Source organism: Ciconia boyciana, chromosome 18, assembly GCF_034638445.1.
Source record: "Ciconia boyciana chromosome 18, ASM3463844v1, whole genome shotgun sequence".
NCBI classification, from domain to species: Eukaryota; Metazoa; Chordata; class Aves; order Ciconiiformes; family Ciconiidae; genus Ciconia; species Ciconia boyciana.
In genome coordinates, this window is record NC_132951.1 from 6,097,259 (window position 1) to 6,120,243 (window position 22,985).

A 22,985-nucleotide genomic window follows, 5' to 3' on the forward strand; every position below is an offset into this window, starting at 1 on the left:
TCCCTGGAGCGGAGGACGAGGGATAAGGGCAATTTTTATTTCCATCAAATTATCTGTAAAATCCAGGCGTGACTCATCCAGGCCCAGCTTTTAGGCTGCTCCAGCCCTCCCCCAGCACACCGGCAAATCCACGCAGGACGTCCCACTGCGTCCCTTCACTCCTCTCCCCCTGCCAACCCCAGGGACCAGCAGCCCACCCTACACCGCATCTCCCCGGGGAGGATCCCGCACGATGCGGCTGCACCAGTGGCTTGCAGAGCTGGGGGGGGGGTCCCCTCGCTCACCGACCAGCCCGCCAAACCCCACGCAAACGGCGATGCTCCAAAAATAAACCAGCACCCGCCTTCAACACACAAAGCAGCCCTGCCTCTGCCCCCCAGCTCTGCCAAGGGCCAACACCCCCCGGTTCATTGCATGTCTCAGCGCCAGTCTTTGCTGTCCGAAAACCCGCTGCCGCGCCAGGGCTTCACAGCACCATGGTGGGGATGTGATGGGCCAGGGAGGCGGGATGGGGCACGGGCAGGGCCGGCGAGTGAGCCTGCAGGGAGGCGTTGGGGGGCCGATGGCGGGCGCTTTTCTGGTGTGCCCGCAGCCCGGCGAGCTGGGAGTAGGCACTTTGGCAAACCTGGCACTTGTAGGGACGCTCACCGGTGTGCAAGCGGACGTGGTTGCGGAGGGTGGAGGACTGGCTGAAGCGGCGGTTGCAGAAGCGGCACACGAAAGGCTTGTCCAGGGTGTGGATGCGCATGTGGGAGCGCAGGTTGCTGCGGGAGTTGAAGCCACGGTGGCAGATGACGCAGCGCATGCGCCCCGTCGTGCTGGCCCCCGTCTCCACCGCGTGGAAGTCCTCTGGGGACAACAGGGGACAGTCAGGCACTGCCCTCTGGCACAGCAGCTCACACCCTCCCCGAGCCCCAGGGTGCTGACTGTCCTAAATAACCCGCCCGTACCCCCTTGCTCTGCCCGCTGAGGATGCCCATGAGCAGACACCCACCCCGGGCAGAGCGGGATCACAGGCTGACACCCGGGGCTTTGGGATGGGGCCAGAGCTGGGAGCAGGCTCACCCAAATTTAGGTGAGGGGGAACACTCGAGCTGACCTGTCTCCCCTATAGATGGGCACAAAAAATGCTTTTCCCCTCCCTGGGCTGCTAGCAGAGCTGGAGGGTGCGCGCGCAGGAACCCCCAGCCCACAGCCACGCTGCCCTCACCACCAGCCCGGGCCCTTCGGCAGCAGCACGCCATCCCGTGTTGGTCCCAGCTTCTCCCCCTGCTTCACTGGGCTCCGACCTGGCACTCTCGGAGCAGGGAACGGGGCTGGGGAGCACCGATGGGGTCTGGCTCTGAACACAGCATCCCCCAAAAGTGCCCGAGAGCTCTGCTGCCTGCCCGCAGAGGAGCATCTTAGGGAACCACCAAGACAAGCAGAGAGCAAAAGCCCCGGGAGAGAAAAGCCTCCTGCGATGGTGATTTGGGGAAAGATGTGTTAAACGCAGAGAGGGCACATAGGCAGCTGCATACACTCGGCGTTTTGCAATGTGTTGGGGCTGCCTTCCTCCTGCTCACACCGCTGCCCTGCTCCTCCCTGCCCGGCTGGGTCAGGCAGCAACTGCTGGCCACCACACCAGCAATAGCCGTGGGCAAACCAGCCTGGAGGCAACCCCCCGAATTACTGGGGACCTGCTCAAGCTGTATGGCTCTGTCTCATAGTCCCTGTGTTTGTCCCCAGAGAGTTGGGGGATCTGACATATCCCCTAGGATGTCCCTGCCCCATGCCCACCCCATGGCCTCAGAGCTGGGAACAGGGTGAACAGAAAACGGGCGGGGATGCTGCACCCGTGGTTGTTTCTGGTGTTACCTACCATGTTTGTTCTTCTTCTGCTCCTCTTCCAGTCCTGGCACACCCGGGATGCCCAGGAAGGTGTTATGGGAGTTCCCATACCAGACCAGCAGCTCTTGGTCCGGAGGAATCATCTAAAAAGAGAGATACAGTCAGTGGTGTCGGGAGGGGACGGCGAATGGCTCACTGTGCATCCTCGGCCAGTCGCTTCAGACCTACGCTGTCCATATCACATCTCCCGTGAGACCCTGCTGCTATCTGCGACCTGCCAGCGGTCCCCAGCACCCCCCCAGGCAGGCACAGCACAGCCCAGGCTGCGACGCTGGAGGCGATGGCACGGCTCAGCACCATCCACCACCGGCACAAACCTGCACCTGGGTCTCCCCCAGGCTTGGGCCACAAACAACGTGACAGGCAAATAAACAGCTACAGAGCATGCAGACGGAGCTGGGGTCTCTGGAGTGAAGGACCCAGAGGTCCCTGCAGCTTGAGGAGACGAGGACATGGAGGCACACAGAGAAATAAGCCATTTGTGGACCCATGAACTGCAGCGAGGCACGAGTGACAGAGACCAAAGCAGGGAGCCGTGGCACGGAGCCTCAGCTCAGTGCTCCTGCAGAGCGTTTCAGCTCTGGATGGAGCCATCGGCACCCTCCTGCTGTAGGGCACAGGCAGCATCTCCCACCTGACCCCACTGGGGCTTATTTTAGCAGGTGGAAATGCAGATGTGGCAGTGAAGGGCTTGTCAGCCCGGGGATCAGAGGAGAGCTCGGGGGCTGCTATAGGAGAGCGTGGCTCAGGTGCGAGATGCTGCCTACATCCCAGACCAAAGCCCTGGTGCTTGCAACAGCCCAAGGAGATCATTAGGGCCAGGGAAGGGCTTTGCACCACCCACGCTCCTGTTTTCCTGAAACAACGGCACTTCTTCCCCTGTTGTTCCTGGTATGTTCCTGCACTGCCGGGGCGGCCGGAGCGAGCAGCCAGGAAACGCCGTTCAAGGCTCCGCATGTGAAGCAGCCGTGGCTGGGAAGACGAATTCTCTCACACCGGAGCAGCTGCTTCAGGCAACGCTAATAACACCATGACTTTATAAAAAATATGCAGATTTTTCCTTTGCGGGCCCCTAATGTTAAGAACCAAATTTAGAAATGGGAAAGTCCCCTGTTTCAGGGGGCGGCTTTCCATACACAGAGTAGTCCAAGAAAACCATCATCCACATGAAAAACAGATCATAAGTTAGATCACCTGAGCCCTAGAGATGTGCCTAATTTTAAGCACCTGAAAGCAGTGGAAATTTGACTTCATATGTTTAAGTGTCAGTCTGCGTAAAGACCTCACTAGGGCTGCAGAGTAGGAATTTGGGAGGCAGGGGAAGCTGATATCATTTTGCATCCCAAATTGGTGCTGTTTCTTGATGTCATTTTCTTCTCACAGAAAATGAGTTATTTTTAATACAAGCAAATAGAATAAAATATCGCCAAAAGGATAAAACACATTGCATGTGTGCATGCATGTTTATATTCTGCTGGAGCTGGTGCACATATGCCAGCAGCGGGTGAGCACCCGTGTGCATACACCCCAAAGCAATTTAAATTGCCCCTCAGGAATCTTGTGGCCTTCAGATCCAAGGCCCAAACTTGCTGCCCTCACTTTATTTTCCAGCAGCGGCAACTTGAAATTGCTGAGGAAGAGGATGGGAAAAACAAACTAGCAAGCGAGGGGAGGAACGGGCAAAACACATGAAAATATTAAAGGCAAATAGTGAAAAAGGCACCCAATAAATCTGATTTTGTGGTGGGTAGGTGAGAAAGGCATCCTAAGAGATATTGTGCTGGAGTCATGGTGCAGCAGAGGTGGGTGCAGAGCAGCAGGAACCAGGCAGCCCACGGTGCCTGCCGGGGAGGGGATGCAGCGGGCAGGAGGCTGTGCAGGGGATGGAGGGTGACAGTGCCCGTGCACGGACACATGTGCTACTGAGAGAGGGCACCGCTAAGATCAGATCGGTGTTTGCATATGCTGCCCGAGACTGAGCTGTTCCAGGATTTGTGGTGAGGGAGGCGAGAAGGCAGGAGCGGTGGGTAACAAGCAGGGAGCTCGCTCGGGTCCGAGATGCTGCATTTGTGTGCCCACGACTCTGTGCTAGGGGATTAGTGAGCAGAGAGAGAACCACAAAAGGAAAATCCTCTCTTGCTTTTCCTTTTCTTGTTGGGTGCACAAACCCCAATGAGTTTGAACAAGCAATGGGTTTTGGACTGCACGTGTGTGTGCATGCACGCGTGCCTGCAGGCGTGTTGCACAGGCACAGCTGGTAATGAGGAGCCCACGAAAGATGCAGCTCCTCGACCTGTGGTGCCCGGTTGTGACCCAGCTCCCCGCACACTCCATGCTTCCCTTCCTCACACTCTCGCACAGAAAGCCCCGGCTCCTTCTGCTCCTCCCGGCACGGAAGGACCCATGCCAACCCGGTGGCAGCAGGAGCAGGAGCACCACCGGGCGCCTGCCGTGCCCGGGGAGCATGCCACAGTGTGACAGCCAGCACCCTTCATCCCCACTTCCACCTCCCTGTCCCTCAGGGTTCAGCACTCTCAACATTTCAGCTTTGCTGCTTGTGCTGAGGGAATTAAACTCATCCTGCTCTGGTACTCGCTGCTTCAGCCCCGGGAGCAAGCCTGCAGATTGACTGTGACTGTACGGGGCGTCTACACACACCTCCCAAATACCGGCTCACCTGCCCCATCGTCCGTGCACACACAAGGGGTGAGCAACATGGCTGTATACCTAATTACACCACAGCTACCTGGAATTATTTTACTTCTTTGTATAATTTAAGTACAGTAATAAAAAGCAATTAAGCTGCTGTCACAACAGGCACAGCTGCCCGCAAGAATATCAGGTCTTAAAACTGGGTACAGCTGAAGCCTATGGAGGGGTGTCCAGGGTGGGGAGAGCAGCACAGAAGCACTTGGGGCTCTTGCAACACTGCACGGGGAAAGGCAGCAGAACCCTGAGGAAGCACACAGGACTTCTCCCGCAGAAAAAGGAAAATACCTGTTCTCTTCTTACACACCCACTCGCCTTTCCCATCCCACTGCGGCAATCCTAAACCCAGCCCTGATGCTGGCTCAATGCATGATTGAGCTGTGGTCCTGTGCTGTGGAGCATTTGAGCATCTGCTCCTCTGTAAGCCAGCACAGGAGCCCAGATGAATCCAGGGAGCTGCCCTTGCCTAGGGAACCAGCGGGCACTTGTGCTCTTTCCCAGCTAAGACCCTCTCCCAGCTGCGAGCAGCCGCAGGAGCCCACCCTCTTGCACAGACTCTGGACCCGATATTGGAGAGGCACAGTCCCACAGTACTGGTCTGGGATGGAATGGGAGATGTTCCCTCTCGTGACTCTAAGCTGAAGCAGCTACACAGGGACACCTCCCCGACCTACCACCTTCCTCCACCTGCAACAGCATCGGGTTATGGGCACACCGTACGCAAGCAGGGCTGGTCCCCGCCGTCACGCCGCTGGCACTGCGTGACTTGTACGCACGTAGCATCAACGATGCCAGGGAGCTGGACACCAACCTCCATCCCAGCATCTCCTGCGGGGAGCTGTGGGACGGGGGTACCTCCAGCCTTCACCCCGCGGCACAGCAGCCTGTGCCCTGGGACATCCCTGGGACCCAGCGCCTGCCCCTGCTTCCCCGCCGGGCCAGCACCCACCAGCGCTTTGTATGGGAGTGCATGGATGGGCCGGGCAGGATGAGGCCCTTCCCCACGGCCCGCTGCAGACAGCCCGAGGCACGGCTGCACCAGCGCCGCACCCTGCCCGCTCTGCAGCTCCCTGCCCGGCTCTGGCAGCCGCGATCCTCCTCTCACGCTGCGTTTACAGCCAGAGCCGCTTGTGACCCCCTGGGCAAAAGCTGTGCAGAGTCAGGCACAGCCTGCACTCGGCACCTGGGTTTCACAGAAACCCCCCCAAACTTTTCCCTGCTACAGGGAAACAGGTTCTGCACAAAATCCCATTTTGCAAGAAAGCATCAAAACCCTGCTCCTGCCCAAAGCCCCAGCTGAGCCAGGATTGCAGCTCTTTTCACACTTTATGCCCCCAAATAAGCTTGGGCAGCGTTTGCTCTCCCTCTGCTCAGCACACATCACCCCATGAGCCCACCGAAAGGGGACAAAGAGGAGAAGAGCCACTTGCTGCTCCCTGGGGTCTCCCTGAACCCCTTACAATGGCCTTTCCCAGGGGATCTGGGTGCCAGGGATGGCAAAGCCACCCTGTGCTCCCACAGACACCCCAGCAACGGCCCAAAGAACAAGGGAGGGTCTGCGGGGCGGGGGGTCCCAGTACCCTGCTCCCCTCCTGCGGCTACCCGGCTGCCTCCCAGCCCCGCTTACCTCAATGGCCTTGTAGAAGATGCTGTTCCCGATCTGGACCACCTCCAGGTTCTGCTCCTGCTCATTCCGGGCACATTTGATGTAGGTCATCCAGCTGCGGTGGTCCTCCTGGCTGGCATCGATGAAGTACCGCACCGTGCCATCTTCGTTGAAGACCTGGGAGGGGGAGCGAGCGGTTGGTAGCGACGCTGCCACAATGGACAGAGCCCCTCCACCTCCTGCCTCTGGGATAAAGTCCCCAGCCCCAGCCGGGGACAAGCTCAAAGCCAGCACGGCCTCGGAGCTGAGACCCTGCCAGCAGCCGGGAGCTGCTGCCTGCAGACGGGCGATGCCCAAACCCTTCCTGCTCGTGGTGCTGGACCGCGCATCCGCAGTGGGGCTGAGGAAAGGTGCCCTGCTCTCACTGGATGGGCACGGCTGGCCCCACCAGCCCATGCCCACCCGGATAACCCAGCTCCCTGCCTCAAGCCCCTTCTCAGCAGAGCCCCACCAGCAGCTCGGCCCCGAAGGGGCTCTTCAGCATCCTGCAGGAGCAGGGCCATCCCTGGGTGGAGGAGGAAGGTGCCTGCCAGACCTGGCCCTCAGGGGAAGATGCTTTGCAGGAAAGGTGAGGCAAGTTTTTATTAGGCATAAAATTAAAACAATAATAAATAATAATTAATAATAATTAAAAAGTGCAAGTCTGACACTCAGAGAAACAAACAAACAAAAAAAGAGGAAAACCCCCTCTACTAGCTGGGCATTAATGCATGCTGTCCTGGCAGCTCAGATCCCCCCAGACCCCACTGCTTCACTCAGGGTTAACCGCACCCGGGCTGGGACAAAGCGGGGCACGGGGCAGAGCTGGTTTCGCCCGCCGTGCAGGGTGCGGGCAGCTGCCGGCCAGGTGTTTCACCACGATGGGGAAGGGCAGGATGTGATCCTGCTGCATGGGACACGAGCAACGGCGTTTCGGGGCTCGTCCGAGAGCTGGCTGCACCCCGAGGGCTGAAGAAGCCTTGCCCTTCTCCTGCCCTGGAGGAAGCCAGGTCTTTGCGTGAACGGGGAAACTGAGGCACGGGGAGGGTGCCTGGCGGCACGCAAGCACAGGACAAAGCCCCCGGGTCTCAGCACCCCGTCCCTGCCTCTCCCCGGGCCAGCCGGGGCCGGGGGTACGGGAGGGGGTCGTTACCTCCCACATGAGGTTGTTGTTCTTGCACAGGTCCACGTGCTCCGGCGAGATGACCCTGCCCGTGAACGGTCCCATCTCGGTGCCAGCCTTGATCCAGGTCTTGGAGAAGATGCCGAGCCCTTCCCCGGGGATGGAGCTCTGGGCGATGATCACTTCCGACGGCAGCACCAGGCTGGACAGCTTCTGCACCTCTGCGGGCGGCGGGAGAGGGCTCGGAAAAGGGACCCGCCGCCTTCCCCCCCTCCCGCCCCGCCGCTCCCCGGCCTGGCCGCGGGGAAGGGCCGGGGGCGCGCCGGGGTGCCCGGGGAGGGGGGGCAGCGGGGACCGGCCCCAGCCCAAATCCCGGGTCTGAGCCTTTTAAACGCCCAACCGAGCTCCGACAAAGCGGTACAAGGTTCCCCCCGGGGCATTGAGGAGGTACCTGGGAAAAGCAGCCCGGGCCGGGCGAGGGAGCGGGGCTGAGAAAGGGGGTTAAATGGTGTCTATTTCGGCCCATCCAGCAATTTGTCATGCTGTTAAAGTGATCTGCATTCATTAAACTCAACTAGAAAGAAATTGCTAATTCTAAATTCATTAGTCCTTTAGGAATGCTGTAGCGGTACATTGTGCCTGAATGGCGCAAGGGCTTGTTTAAAAGGGCCCAGGAATTCCTCTTACAAAATGGGGAGATGAGATGGTTGACATATCGTGAATGGAAATGGAATTAGCCTTCATGGTAAATTAAGAGAGGAACAGAAATCCGAGAGGGGGAAAAGGGAGCCGGGACGCCCCGGCGATGCCGGGGCGAGAGAAAAGAGATTGTCCCGGGCGGCTGAATGGGGGGCGGCCCCGGCCCCCCGGCCCCCTCCCCGGCCCGCGGTTTAAGTGGGAACTTTCTCAGGTCAAGCCCAAGTTAACCAAATGAATTTAAAGCCCTTCTTCCCCAGTCAACTGCTATTACACGCCTGGGGAGAGCGGGGCGCCGGGAGCCGCATCCCGCCGCCGGGCACCGGGGGCCGGTCCCGGGGCCGATGGAGGGGGCCGGGGGGACCGGGGTGGGGGGGGGGGGTCCGGTGCCGCCACTCACCTCCGGAGAAGGACTGAGCCAGGACCTCGGCCGTGAAGGCGGTCTTGGGGCTGCTCTTCTCCTCGAAGAGCTGCTCGCCCAGGACGTTTCTCCAGCGGCCGTAGAGGAAGCTGTGCAGGATGTCGGAGGTGATCACCTCGGCCAGGGAGAGCCCCTGCGGCTTCAGCCCGGGCTTGAGCACCAGGGCTTCGGCGGGCAGCACCGAGCCCATCATGGGGGCGAGGCGGCGGGCGGGCCGGGCTCGGCGGGGCGCGGGCGGCGGGCCGGGCTCCGTGCCGCTCGGCGGCTCCCGCCCGGCTATATATGAGCTTCATTGACCCTCCTAATTGGTTATTAATGACCTCCCTGACGTTGGCGGAGAGACTGGGGCTGCCGGAGCGAAGCGAGCCGTCGGAGCGGCCCCCCCCCCTTCCCTCCCCTCCCCGGGGGTGGGGTGGCTGGAGGGAGGGAGGGACACGACGAGCACATACACACACGCACATGCACATATACATATACATACACACACACGCACCGGCTCAGCCCCCGGCCCAGGCAAAGGCAAACCCAAACCCGGGCACCTGCCCCTGGCCAGCACCCGGGCAGGGCCAAAAAGCAACGAAACCGGCAGAAATGCCCACGCCGGTGCCCCACGGACGGGGCGCAGCCTCGGGCACGGGCCCGCCCGGCCCCGCTCCCCGCCCGGCCCCCGCCCTCGTTTTGGGGGTGAAACGCGGCGCTTTGGGGCCGCTGCGCGCTACAACGAAATCGGCGGCCCCGACGCCGCCAGCCCCCGCTGCTCGGCGGCCTCTGGCCCCCGCGGCCCCGGGGGAACGGGCTGGGGACCCCCCGGCGGGTGCCGAGCCGCCGCGGCTCCCCGCTTCCCCCCCGCATCCCCGGCCCGGCGGGTCGGTACCGGCGGCCCCAGGAAGAGCCGGCGCTGCCCCCCACATCCCGCGGAGGGTCCCCAAGCACAGAGCGGGGCGGGTACGTGCCCCCGGGACTGGTCCCCGCTTGCACCCAGGGCCAGGCTCGCCCGGCCGGTCCCCAAACCCGCATCCCCGTTGCATTTCCCAGGGGAAGGTGGGAAGGTCCGGGAATTGTGCCCACGGGTGAAAGGGGCCGGAGTGGATCCCCCACTTCCCCGCAATGGCAACCGTGTCCTGCCTCGTCCCCCCAGGGCCGGACCCCCCACCCCGGGGGAGGCTGCAGCATCTCCGGGGCTCTGCCGCCGCAGCATCCCCATCTCCGCACCCAAAAATATTCCCCGGCCAGCCACGGCGCCCACGCCACCCCCCGCCCCGCCGAGCCCCTGGAGCCCCCAGCCACCCCTGTCCCCCACGAAGGTGGCACCAGAGCCGTCCCCACAAATTCAGTGCTCCCCTCCCTCGGGGCCCGCCGCTTTGCCGGCTCAGCAAAGGGTTAATCTTTCCTGGATTTAAACCCAATCCTGCTGTGTCGGAGCTTAGAGCCCTCTCCTTAGCCTTGTTCTTTTGATTTTCATGGAGAAGAGGGCTGTAAAGAGCTGGGGGAAGAAAGATGGGCCCCCAAATTCCTTAAGCACTCCAAGGCCGGCTCCCGCACCCCAAACCCCCGGGCGGCCCCGCCGGGTCCAAACCGCGCCCGGAGAAGGAGCCGGGCACAGCCCGACCCCCCGAGCCCCAGCCCTGGGTGGGGGGTTTATAGGGCGAGGATTTTATGGGGTGAGGCTGTCGGGCGGCTTTTCCCCTTGGCAGGGCTGCCTGGCGAAAATGGTGTTACAACCCAGGTGCAATTATTTCTATTAACCCAGGAAGAAGAGGCGCAAAATGTCAGGAATCAACCCAAACCTGCCGTTACTGAGGGTGTTGCCCCGAGAGAGGCAGCGCTGCCCTAGAAAGGGGAGGTTAATAACCTGCCAGCGTTTGGTTTGGGTTTTAATATGCGTAAAAATAAGTTTACTTTGTTTTTCTGGACTTTGGCTATAGGAGCCGTGGCGTGGCGGGTGAATATTTCAGCTTCGCTAAATATAACGCATCAGGTGGAAAGCTTTCACAACACACGTCTTCCTCCGGCCGCCGAGCAAGCCAGCCCCTCGGATTGCTTTCCTCCCCCCCAGGAAACACATCCACCCTCAAGTTATCCCGGGACAAAAAAAAAAAAAAAAAAAAAAAAAGCCGCTCTTCAAAAACCCCGCAGCTCCCGTGCGGGCTGCGGGGCAGCCCCGGTCCCGGTGCGGGGGGCTGCGGGGGGCTGGGAGGGGGGTGATGGAAGAAGGAGGACAAAAAAAAAATCCTTCCATTTTCTGCGTGGTTTTAAATATCCCCAGCTGTTTCCCAAAGCTTCTTCCCGGTCCTAGGAAGGTGCTTTGGGGTGTGCGTCCCCGTTCCCCCCCCCCCCCCCGGCCTCGTTTCTCTTTTTTAATATCGCAGCTATCCCTCCTTTTTAACATTTAAGAGGAAACAAGTTTAATATTCATGGCTGTTAATAGAGAAGGGCCATTATCGCCGCCCCATTGTTCTGAGCCCCGCACAATGCTGCTTGTATTTTCATGTGTATATTCCCAAAGTTCCTTCTGAGCGTTTAGTGAGCACTTTAATATTCATGGGTGTTAATAGAGAAGCCCTCAGTATATTGGCATATTGTTGGGAGGTGTACATATTGGTCTGACTTTGAATAGCCACAGTCCTCTTTTCTTTTGCTCTGTTTTGCAGGGTTGATGGGCCAGGAGTAAATGGGCATTTTTCCCCCCCGTCTCCCCCTTACAGAGAGAACATCTTTATTCCAGTCCCAGACTTTCTGGTTTCCCATTCAGGACCCTCAGAAATAATGTCAGGCAGAAGAAAAGTGGAGCAAATCAATCTTTCATGGTCTTTTTGAGACCAATTTGACATCCATGGACTCTTCTTTTCTTTCACAGCCTACAAGGGGATGGTCAGGATCTGGACAAGGTTGGGGTCTGATGAGGGGAGACATGGGATCATAATGCAGCAAAGAGAGAAAAGAAAAGCAAAACAAGAAAAGATTGCAGGGATGGGGTGATGGAGGAAAAATGAGGGTGAATGACAGTGCAAGAAAGGAGATTAGAGCCCAGCAGCTGCTTTTTGGGGGGCGGGGGGGAGGGGGGAGCTCTCTCCCCTCTTCCAGCCCTCCGCATGAATAGGATTCGAACAGAGCGGAGATTGATTTATAGTTATTGCGGTTGAACATTTATTGCTCTTAAAGAGTGGCGGGGAGAAAAGAGAGAAAAAGGGGTTGAAAAGCTCCTTTCTGTATTAAAGAGGTATCAGATGAAGACTGCTGAGATAATATACAGTGGCCAATGGGAATTTGATTTGCTTTCAAATTTAACTCTTCTGGGGCCGCCGGGGACGGAGCCGGCCGGGCGCTGCCTCCGCGGGCGCGCAGGGACGCGGAGCCGCCGCTGCCCCGGGCCGGTGGCAGCCGATCTTCGGTCCTCTGACCCTGCCAGCCGCCCGGGTTCGCCGCGAACATCTCCGGGCCGCTCCTGTGCGCGGCGGGGGACGGCGACGGCCGCGGAATTATTCTTATTTCTTCGTTATGAGGGGAATTTTTTTTCTGTAAGGGGGGCGAGGACAGACGGGACGCGGAGCTGCGAAATAACCGGTGCGGGAAAGAGCTCTTTTCGGAGCTGAGTTTTCCTGCTCTAAAACAGGAGGTTTCTCCTCCCCGGCAGCCGAAACGCGATCGCAGCCGAGTCCCCCCGGGCGCAGAAAGGAGCCCATTGTTCAATGGGGAGAAATACATTTTTAGCGGTGATTGAAAGCTCCCCTCTCGTTTGAACTCTAGAAGAAAGTCCCTAGCAGGGAAGAGCATCCCCCTCCCTCTGCCCCAACATCTGTTTGGAGCAATCCAGGCTCTAGGGCAGAGCCGGGCTCTGCCCCCTCCCAAAGTCATTAAAAAGATGTTAGTTGAGCTGAGAAAAGTCCAGCGCAGCCCCCGATCCGGGGTGGGGTGGGGGGTGGGGTGTGTCATTAAAGACGGGTTTGGATTTGCCAGCGCTAATACCAGGCGAAGGGACGCACGGGGTCCGAGTTCAAAAGCCCCCCGTCCCCGGCCGCCCCGCTGCGCCCTGCCCGCTGCCCGGCGCCCTGGTGCCCGGGGCCGGCGCGGCGCGGCCGGACCGACCCCATCACCTGCCCCGTGCGCCCCGCCGAGCTCTGGGGAAGGGGGAACGGCGGCGAGAGGCGGGCGGGGAGCCGAGGCGGTCAGCTGCTTTGGCCGCATCCCCCGCACCTCCACGGGCTGCAAATGCCCCGGGAGCCGGAGGGAAGGGGGGGCAGGAGGGATCATCGCACCCCTGCGGCTGCCGCAGGAGCCAGGCGCCTCCGAAGTTGCTAAATGTGTCATTTATTAAAGCATTCAGGGGGCTTTTCTTTGGCGTTTGCTTGCAAACTCACAAAGGCCGAGCTGCTGTTTGGGGGTCTTTTCTGATGGAAAAAGGGCTCGGAGACCCCCGGCACAAAAGAAATCCTGGCAGTGCTTTCAATGGCCAGGACTCAATGAGGGGGACCCTGTGCGCAGCGGGCGGGGGTGAGGGGCCGCCCGGTGCTGCCTGAAAGGCAGGCCTGAATGTAATGGGGAGATCTGCGTTTATTTGTTGGGATCACATTTAATTAGCTTAGTACAACCCTTGAAAGACAAAGGGACCTCAATCTGGATCCAATCTGAAGCTCGTTTGGAGAGCGAGGGCTCCTGGAAAAGTCAAAAGAGAGAAAGGAGAAAGAAAGGGGAGGCTGGGAGAGAAAGGGGCTGGGGGCCCAGCCAGGTGACTGGCACGCGTGAAACAAGGGGGCCTTTTGGGCACAAGGCAGGGCTTAAAAGGGAGGGAGGAAAATAGCCTCTTCCTCAGGTTTTACCTACTTAAACCCCCTGAAGGGGCCGGAGCTGAAAAGCCTCAATAGGGGCTAAGGAGGCTGCAAAGCAAACAGCGGCGCTGGAGAGGGGGCTCCGGCCCTGCTGCCGCAGCAGTTGGCGGCACTCGATTATGGGAATGCGCCCAAATGTTACCTGCACCCGGGAACGCTCCCACCGCTGCTGACGGCCACCCCGGAGCCGGAGGTGCGGGGGCACGAGGCGATGCCCAGGGTGAGCCTGGGCTGGGGTGTCCGGCGGGCTGGCTGCCCCCCACCCCAGCACGGGGTCCCTTGCTGGTCCCCATGTCCCCCCCATAGGGTGAGACCTGTCCGCACCTCCACCCACCCCTCTGGGGCCCACACAGCACCCCTGCCCCATCGCTTGGGGTGCTTCATCACGTTCCGATGGGGCTGCAACTGGCCTGTGGCACTGAGGGGGGGTCCCCAGGGGTGCACCCCTTGCTCCAGGGCCACCCCCAGCGTTCCCCTTCCCCGTGCCAACACAAGATACACAGGGGTGGGTGGTGCAGAGGATGTGCTGCCTCCCCAGGGGCAAAAAGGAGGAGAGCGGCCGTCCCCAAGGTGCCACATCCACGGGATGGAGCCGAATGGACCTTCATCCCCCTCCAAATTGCGCGCTGCCTGTCTGTCCCTGCTCTCCTCCGGCAGGGTCAGGAGTAGCGGGGAGGGTTCGGGGTGCCCCGGAGCAGCGCCAGCCCCTCGGCGGGCGCCCAGCAGCTCTGGGCAGGGGGGTTTGGTGCGGTGAAGCCGTGACCCTCCTGGCAAGCGCTCCAGCATGGAGTGCTGCAGCCCCTCCAAACCAGGCGAGCTGATTGCACTGCTTGGAAAAGGAGCTTTAGGGCATTATTTGCCTCCATTTCACTCTGCGGGAGGCCGTGGAGCCGAGCAGAGATGCTGAGTGCTCTCCCCTCCGCTCTCGCTCGCTTTTTTGCCTTTTTTTTCCCCCTTTCTTTTTTTTAAGTAGTATTTCCAGGATTATTTCGGCAAGGGGGTCACAGTGCACAAAAGCAAACGGGAGGAAAAAACCACCATCTGCACCTTTCCGGCCATGTCCGACTGCTTCGCGGGGCTCAGGCGGCCTCGAAATGAAACATGATTGTAGCAAATCACGGCGGTAACTTCTCGGCTGCCTCCACAGTGCTGCGGCTCGGCAAGCGGGGCTGGTGGCAAGGGGCGGCTGGATGCCAGCACCCACTGAGGCAGCCCCAGCACCACGAGGCCCTCGCTGAGCTGCTGGGAAACACAAAGTGTAAAATAGCCTCACGATGGCTTTTTTGCCCACGACCAAATGTGTCGGCTGGGTGTGAATGAGGCACGGAGGGGTTCAACCTCCTCGAAGTGGCTGGGTGCTCCCTGGGGGTCCTGGCGAGGCTGGGGCCAGGCTGTGGGGCCAGGCAAGCAAGCCCTCATCTCCGTGGTCTTTGCACCCAGGGTGGATGCCAAAGGTGCTCCCCACCATTAGAGGCTCCTCCCCGACAGCATGGAGCAGGAGGGAGTGAGGCGGTTTTTGGACTGGAGAAGCAGGAAAATCTCTGCACCCTTTCCTCCCTTCTGGCAGTGACCTGCGGACGGGACAGTCGCATCCCACCGCCATCTCTCCTGCATCCCACCGCTGTCTTTCCCACATCCCACCGCCGTCTCTCCCGCGCCCCACTGCCATCTCTCCTGCAGCAGTAGCTCCAGCTGCCAGGCTGGGACCCACGCTGGTGACCGTGCTGAGACACCAGCCTGGAGAGGGCCAGCGCCCAGGGCAGGGCAGGGTGAGCTGCCCAAGGGGACAGGCTGTGTGCGAGCCCCGTCACTCCCCCTGCCCCTCTCTCTGCTCCCCATGAGGGCTGGGCCAGGGCCACGCTGGCCGTGCTGCTCCAGCGGTTGCCGTACCCACGGGCTGGCTGCGACGGGGGGTTGCAGGAGCCGGTGTCGGGAGATGGCAGCTAAGGCTGGGCAGGACCAGGGTCCGAGGTGTCCAGCCCAGCCTCCCCGGACTGTGGCCGGGCAGCATCCCCGGGGCCAGGGGACAAGGGCAGGGACAAGCCCAGAGATGCTGGAGGCAGCGAGGCCATGCCCAGCCGAGGCGGAGGGCAGGGATGGGTGCCGGGAGCGGGGCCGTCCTGCAGACAGGTGACCCTGGCCATGGGCCGAGGAGGCAGGCGGGAGAGACGAGCCCTCCCGTGGCTCCTGCCCTTTGCCAGCCCTATTCTCTCCAAAACAAACAGAGCGGCAGCCCCTGCCTCCCCATGTAATGACTCCATGGTGGCGAAGTTTAATATTCCCCGGTGAATGGCCCAAACAAGGAGCCCCGCCGGTCGGTGCGGCTCGCCGGGGCACGGCTGCCGGTGAGTGACGGCTCGCACAAAGGGAAGGGACCGTCTAATCCCCCAGGACCGCGGCACCTGCACCCCGGCCTGGCTGGGATTAAAGGGGAACGGAGCCGGCCTCTGCAAAGATCAGAGGCTTCTTTATAGTGGCCTTGAAATAGGATTTCCTCAAGTGATAAGGGGCAGAGTGGGAAGATAATCTGGGGGGCTGTTGGTACCTGCCCCCACATCAAGAGACACTCTTTTGGGTCGCTTGCCTTCAAACCAGGTGCCCCAGACCTGGAGGGAGGTGGCAGGGGGGACCTGGGCACCCCATTCCCCTTGTCTCAGGGGTGGCTGGTCCCTCCCCACCATCCCTCTCCATCTCCAGCACCCACCAAGGTGATGCTGAGACAAGGACGGGGGCTCGGTGCCCGCCCGCTCGCTGCCCTTGGCTCCAGGGGCTGCCTTCCCCTCTCGCCAACGGACCAGGGAGCTGTGGCTATTTCAGCTCATCCTCACATCACCTAATTCCGGTGTCCCTCTTGTAAGCAGTTTTCCAGTGCCCGGTTTCTGCTGATTTCCAGCATGAAAAGTTGTGGAAAATTCCCTTTGTGTCTTTTCCATCCCTAAGAGGACAGAGAAATGCCCCGTCTGCGACAGCCGCTCTGCACTGCTGCTACTCACAGCTAATCCAGGGGAAAAACCTCCAAACCAGCCAAATGAAGGCTAAACCAACAGGATACACCAACACCTTTATCTGCACAGGAACAACCTGCCACCGCGAGATCCCGATTCCTCGCCCCGCACCACAACCCTACAAGCACCAACAGCCCCGAAAATCCCCCTGAGAGTGAGATGAACCAAGTGGGTTTGCAGGAGAAGCAGCAGCACAGGTGGGACCTCACAAACATCCACATCGTGTCAAAAAGCCTCGAGTTAAATACCATGAGCTCTCCCTCCGACCACGCCGTCCATCACCCACCCAGCTTACTGTAAATATACTGTTGCTTTAATGCAATTAAATATTTAATACTCAGGGAAGAAAAAAAAAGTCCCATGCCTGGTTGTCTCTTTCAATAATCATTTCGGTTTAACTCGCAATGTCCATGATGTAGTTCGTTCTCAAATCATGCAAAATTAAAGAAAGTATTTTAGACTATCTTAAAGTCTCCCCTCTGCTCCCAAAATAGCCTTTGCCTGTTCAGGCACACCGAATATAGAGCACAGGAGAGCATCGGGGTCATCGTGAACCCAACAAGATGCTTTAGTGACGTGCTTTTTCAGGCTGCTGCTCAGAAATGGTTTGCAGAAGGACCGCAATAAATTTCTACTTAGAAATAAGTCTCTTTGCCAGAAGAGCGGGGCAGGTGCCGCGCAGCCCGGGCAGCCCCACGGGACACGGGGCCAAGACACCCGCACCCTTCCACAAAAGATGCGCCGCTGAATGTAACCGCGATGGATTCATGCCGGGGGGAGCGAAGCCATCGTGCGCCTGTGCCGAGGCCTCGGGAAAAGGATCGTGCTGGAAGGAAGGAACGTTGTTTGTAAAAGATAGGAAAGAGCAGGAGCCAGCGAGACAGAGCTGGGGCCCTCCCGTCCGGGCACTCACCTGGGATGTCCTTTAACTCCAGTTCCTCTGTCCCCACATGCCAGGCTCCGGAGGCAGAGCGCTCCCCAAACTGAAGGTCCCCTTGTGGGAGCTCCTCGCTGTCCCCCGGGATTAACACCCGGGCACGGCCCCGTGATGGCTGCTGGTGCCCCTCAAGGAGGAAAAGGCTGTGCCGTCCCCACCGCCGTTCACGGACCCCAAAGCCCCAGATGTTGCCCACGCGCCGGCTCCTACGCGGCGACCTGGGGACCTGCCCTGCTCCTTGCAGCGTCCAGCTTCTGCCCAAGGGCAAACCAACCCTCCCTGCCACAAAAACTAATGCAGTCAGTGCTTAATCTGCTTTATTCGGGGATTAAACTTGCCCAGAGCTGAGCAGGAGACTTGGTTCCTCTCTTGGAGACCACAGACATGGCTTGAAGGCACCACAGCAGCTTCTGGGCTGCACAACGCACCAGAGCCAGGAGACACAAGGAGCTGCCTACAGACCCTGGAGTGAAACGCGGGGTGCCCTGGGGTGGGATTGACCATCGCAGCAACCCCGGGACCCCCTGGACAGCCCGAGACCAGGATGGCAGCAGGGCTGGAGTAGGGTTTGGAGGAACCCAGAGGTCACCGGCCCCTCGTGAGGTGCCAAGGCATCTCTTCGCCTCCTGCCCTGCCCCGCTCCAGCCCATCGTGGACTCACAACACAAAGAAGTTTAATGGCTGCGGCCCCTCCGCCCCGAGCAGGCAGCAATAATGGAAAACAAATTGCTGAACTTGGGAACATTTCAAGCACTTTAGCCTTCCAGGACACCAGACTGCTGATGAAAACCCAGCTTTGCAGGCACCATCTTAATGACAGGCCAAATTTCAAAGGCTTGCAAACTATTTCTTTTGCTGCCCCACCCCCTCAATAAAAGGTTGCATCAGAAAGAGATATTTCCATAATTTATAGTATGGGTATTTCACTGGGGAGACTCACTAATCTGTACTTACAGATACATTTAAGAAAATGCATCCTCCCACAATCCTGTGCCATTTACGACTATTGGCACAATCTGTAATACTCAGTCTTCAATTAAGGGACACCTTAGGGTTCATTATCACACAATTGCTCCCTGTGAACCATGCCAAATGCTGTTTTGGCACAGAGCTTGGAAGATGAATTAGAAGGAAGTCTTCTCGGTAATGCCCGCTCCCAATTCCCATCAGCAGCCTTTATGCCCTCCTCTAGCCATTTTTTCCCCCCTCTCCCCTCTTTCCAAGTGGCTTTTACTATCCTATCTTTCAATGTCTCTCTTGATTCTCTGGAGGTATATTTAGAGATGCTACATCTCCTTTTCTTCCGGCTCTCAACATGCCGCCCGCTCCCTGCTTTGCAGATGGGATCTTCTTCCCTCCCTCCCTCCCCCCGTCCGTAACTCCCCTGCAGCTGGCTGGGGAGCAGCGCAGGGAGCTATTTTAGGTTGGAGGAGCACAAAACTCACATTTTACAAGAAAGGGATCTCTGAAGGCGCTAGAGTTATCGCCAAACTTGGCCTGGATACAACTAAAAGTTACTGCTCCTTAACACGTCCAATAGATGAGAATGGCCAGAGCCGTGTCCCCCCGCACGCCTCTCCCGCCCCGGGCCAGCGCTGCTCCGGCAGCCCCGCTCGCAGGGAGGTCGTTGGAGGGCGAGTCCTGGACAGATTCGGCCGCAAAGACAAAGTTGTGGAAGAGCAACAAGTTCAGAGTATTAAAAAACCAGGGGCTGCCGCCTCCTCGACAAGCAGTAAAACATCTACACAGCTGTAGATCCATGCCCCTCTGGCTTATAGAAAACTTCCCTTGTTTAAAAACAGCTCTTTCTGGCCCAAACAGCTACAATTACAGCACCTTACTGTGGAAATCCTCAGCATCACGGTGCCAAGAGACACTTTGACGCGACATTAATAGAGTTTCACTAGAGTTAAGGCTCAAGCTGACTTCACTGATCATCCCAAACTACTCGGGCGACGCAGCACGAGCACGAAGGCGAGAGGACCCGGGGCTCTGCGGGCTGCCGGCTCGCTGCACGGGGACCTCGGCAAGCGGAGAGGGAGCAAACTGAGTAAAACAGACTGGAAATACTTCACCCACAAGACACCTTGTGGAAATTTTATTATATAGAGTGTAAAATGCAACTGTCAGTCAAATAAAAAGAACACTTTTTTTTTTAAACACCATGCTCAACATTATCCAATTGCGTTTCTTTATAGTTAGACATTTCAAGCATAAGGAAAAATAAGGAAAGAACCCAAGAACAGTAACTTCAGTACATTTCAAAACGGAATGTCCCGCAGGGCAATTAAAAATGCAAGAAAAAATAGCTTCAATTCCGTTTTTCCTTTAAAAATACACTGTTATCTGTACAAGAAACACTACGGTAAACATTGGAAATCATATTATCCCTTTTATTAAATCAAAATTATTTAGCGCATACTGTGGTTAATACTAGATTCATTTCTTTCTCTAGGTAATTTGACAAATATTAGATAAGAAAATATTTAAAATAAATGAAAAAGCAAAAAACACCTTGGAATTAAAAAATAGTTACTACCTTTTATATGGTTTTATGTTCCACAGTGTTTGTTAAAGGTACTAATAGCAGATTCATTTTAATATTAAAAATAACAGTATTTATATTTCTGAGAGCATAGAGGAAAGTTTTTTTTTTTTAAACAAGCTTGGAGGTCTTAGATACATAAATGCAACTAGCAATGGAGACATGAAAAAATGTATTGCTAAAAAAATTAACACGTTTTTATATTACCCCTTTAGACTCTAGAAATTATACAAACCCTACAAAATGCCCCCCCGCCCATAACTTGCCTGACAGCAAAACAGTAACTGCCTCAATACAGAATTCACATAATTAATTACAATACATATCATAGTTCAGTTTTTAAAAAATGCAATAAAATCAAAGACAGCCAAGATACAAGAAATTAGAAGTAAAACATTTAATGAATTTACATATTTAAGAATATTTAAATACTGTTTAAAATTTTTTTTTCTTTTTAGGATTTGTTACATACCACCTAAGACTTCCAAGCCACTCTTTCTGTTGCAACAGAAAAGATCGAAAATTAAAAGGAAAAAACACACAAAACCCCACATGTTGAAATGTCACAGCTCCGGGGTGCGTTTTGGTGCCTGCAAATTCTCTGGCTTCTCTCCAAAAAGAATCCCGGAGTTTTTGTTGGTTTTTTTTTTTTTTTTTTTACAAATTTGGAAACAAAATTACCAGCATGTCCATAAGTTTAGTACATTACTAATCGTTCCTGATTCTTAGAAAAGTTCAGTATAGATTATCCTACAACTAGTGTTTCACAAACAAACAGAAAAGTCTTCATCAAAATGTTGCAAATCTAGAAACCTCTGTTACAAAAAGGTTTTCTTCCACAATGATTCCAAGAAAAAAAAAAAAATTGCCACGAGGACCTTGTTCTACTGCTCCTAGAGAGAGAGGGGGGGAAAAAGGAAAAGTTACTCAGCAGCAGCAAATTCTTAACGCTGTCGAGCCCTCCTCCCCCGACACAGACAGGTCTCTCATTCCGCGTTCCAGCCGAGCAGGATATATACCTCAAACGATGCTTCAAACCGCTATCGAAGAGATCTCTGCCCTAACGCCTGCTATCCCTGAGCTCTCCTTCCAGGAGTTCATGCCTCTTATCGAACAAGATCTCTCTTCTCCAGAGGGCCAGACTTTGAGAGAGGAATGAAGAGAACTCCCTTTTATCACCGCTTCTAGGTCACACTTGGCCAGCGCCCGCGGCAAGCGCCGATTCCTGCACCCGGCTCGCCCCGCTCGACCTCGGCAGTGCCGGAGAGCAGCAGCGGGGAGGCTGTGGCTGCCTGAGGACGGTGCTGGCTCCCCGTGCCGCCTGCGTCCAGACCAGCTTCTGCTCCGAGGAGCCAGAGTAAAAACACGATTCAGTGAAGTGGCTGATCCCACTAAGGTGTATGTGTGCTCTGCACTTTTTGCCAAATGTTAAGACATTTGCTCTGCAAACCCAGTGCTCAGGAAAGCCCTGCGGGTACGATCAGGATAAATCCCACACAACCCTCCGGTGGTCTGAGTGACAGGTCGGGTGAGATTTTACTTGGAGGCTGGTTAATCCAAATTGTTTTTCAACAGTTGTCCCCTCCCTTTCAGGACAGGGTGCTCCCTCCCCAGGCAAGGGCACAGCTCCAAGCACAAAGCTTGCAAGAAAAAAGGTGAAGTCTGCACACATGGTCCTGGACTGCACGGTGTGCCAGCGTTGTGCTACCTCGCCAGCCTGGCTCCATCATTCCTTTTACTTTAATTCCCCAAAGCCACAAAACAGCCTGGGGGTTATGAGGAAAGGCCCCCAAGGAGAAACAAATAACCTCCCAGTCCTCTCCCAAAAACCCCCTCACCCTGTACAGGGAAATAAGACTCTGATGTTGAGACAACACGACAGGGGAGAGTGAGCAATTTCTCACTTCTGCGATCACTTCCTCAGCCACAAAACATCTCTCTGCTTCACCGTGTGAACCCAAAGCAGAGTCCCCACACCAGGGCAAGGCCAACGAACCCAATTCCCCAAGGGAAAGAGCAGTGGGGTTCAGGGAACATGAATACAGACCTGGCTGTGGGCCTGAGCCTGCCCTAGTGTCTGCCCATAGTAGGCAGCCTGCTGTCTGTAATACTCTGCCCAAGCCATCGTGTAGTCCGGCTGGGAACTTGCCTGAGAAGCAGCACTGGCAGCATGACCTGGAGGAAAAGAAGAGAAAAGGGAGAGATGAGCAATTCAGTAAGACCAAGCCCAGGCTTAGGATCTCCTTTTGTAAAGCTTAAAGAAGAGCCAGCCCCCTTCCAACAGCTGCAGACATCTGAAAGAACGACACCGGCTATCTGCTGTTTGGATACAACAGGACAGGCTTTGAGCTGGCTTGCAAGTGACAAGCCAACAGCAGCCAGAAAGCGTTAGGAGACCGCTCCCGTGGCTGCAGGGACAGGGTCTGACAGCCTGCACCCTTCATCCTTGGCCTGAAGGCTCCAGCAGCACGGTGTCAAATGCAAATCCGGAAGTCGGCATCATGCGCTTCTTAACAAAGTGGAGAAAGCCAGGCCCGTGTTTTCCCACGTGCGCAGAGCTCTCCTAGCCCCTCAACGACCCAGCTTCAGCCTTCTGGTTTCTGTTAGCATCAGTTCTTGCTGTGCGCTACATTTCCCCCAGGCAGGCCAACTGCCAGCGCGGACACGAGGTCTACTGTGGTTCAATGGGAGCACCTCTCCCGAGGCGTGACAGCAGACAGCACGACTGAGAGCTTTCAGTGGGAGAACTACATGCACCATCACCAACAGGAGAGGACCAAAGGGGTTTTGTAGAGGGCTGGAAGCTAATAATGGCAGGGGATGGAGACGTAAGTCATTGGATTAGAGTTAACTCTGTTTACAACAAGAGTTGATTCATCTCCAGTAACCCTGTTTCACTCACTCTGTTTTTTGAAATACTCCTCCCATGCTTTGCTGTAATCGGGATGGCTGTTCTGCTGCTGGCTCTGTTGGCCTGTGCAAAGATGACAACAAGGGGCACGTCAATACGGAACAGGTGACAGTTTCCAGCCAGTGACATCTACGTTTCCACAAGACAGGCCCTGGATCTACCTCAGTTGCCCAGACTTCACAGTTCAGCTTCCACCTTACTACAGTGTTGGGCATCTTCAGTTCAGAGAAAGCCAAGGAAAAGCTCAAGTTCCTGATTTCATCTCACCTGTGCCCTG

At 57.0% G+C, this 22,985-nt stretch overlaps 2 protein-coding genes across 6 annotated transcripts in view; both read right to left on the minus strand.

Moving 5' to 3' along the window:
* Positions 1-466: 466 nt before the first annotated feature.
* Positions 467-8,677, minus strand: PRDM12 (PR/SET domain 12). The gene is made up of 5 exons (XM_072883300.1): positions 8,464-8,677; positions 7,398-7,588; positions 6,227-6,382; positions 1,862-1,973; positions 467-849 (listed from the first exon to the last, which is right to left on the minus strand). Exons 1-5 carry the CDS (start codon positions 8,675-8,677, stop codon positions 467-469), a joined length of 1,056 nt encoding a protein of 351 aa, XP_072739401.1.
* A 10,652-nt stretch (positions 8,678-19,329) lies between these two features.
* Positions 19,330-22,985, minus strand: part of FUBP3 (far upstream element binding protein 3) — a 41,290-nt gene continuing 37,634 nt past the window's right edge. For 3 of the 5 annotated variants that reach the window (XM_072883038.1, XM_072883037.1, XM_072883036.1), the window contains 3 exons: positions 22,700-22,771; positions 21,845-21,972; positions 19,330-20,690 (listed from right to left, as the gene is read on the minus strand). In XM_072883038.1, the coding sequence (XP_072739139.1) occupies positions 20,682-20,690; positions 21,845-21,972; positions 22,700-22,771 (209 nt within the window). In that variant the 3' untranslated portion in view covers positions 19,330-20,681. The remainder of the gene's footprint in view (positions 20,691-21,844; positions 21,973-22,699; positions 22,772-22,985) is intronic. The other 2 variants (XM_072883035.1, XM_072883040.1) reach the window with 2 other exon arrangements.

Coding starts and splice junctions, on each gene's coding strand:
- PRDM12 (XM_072883300.1), bottom strand. CDS start 8,677: ATGATGGGCTCGGTGCTGCCCGCCGAAGCCCTGGTGCTCAAGCCCGGG. Junction 6,383..7,397: donor ACAACAACCTCATGTGGGAG/GTAACGACCCCC, acceptor TCCCCCTCCCAG/GTCTTCAACGAAGATGGCAC. Junction 850..1,861: donor GCAGAAGAAGAACAAACATG/GTAGGTAACACC, acceptor TGTTGTCCCCAG/AGGACTTCCACGCGGTGGAG.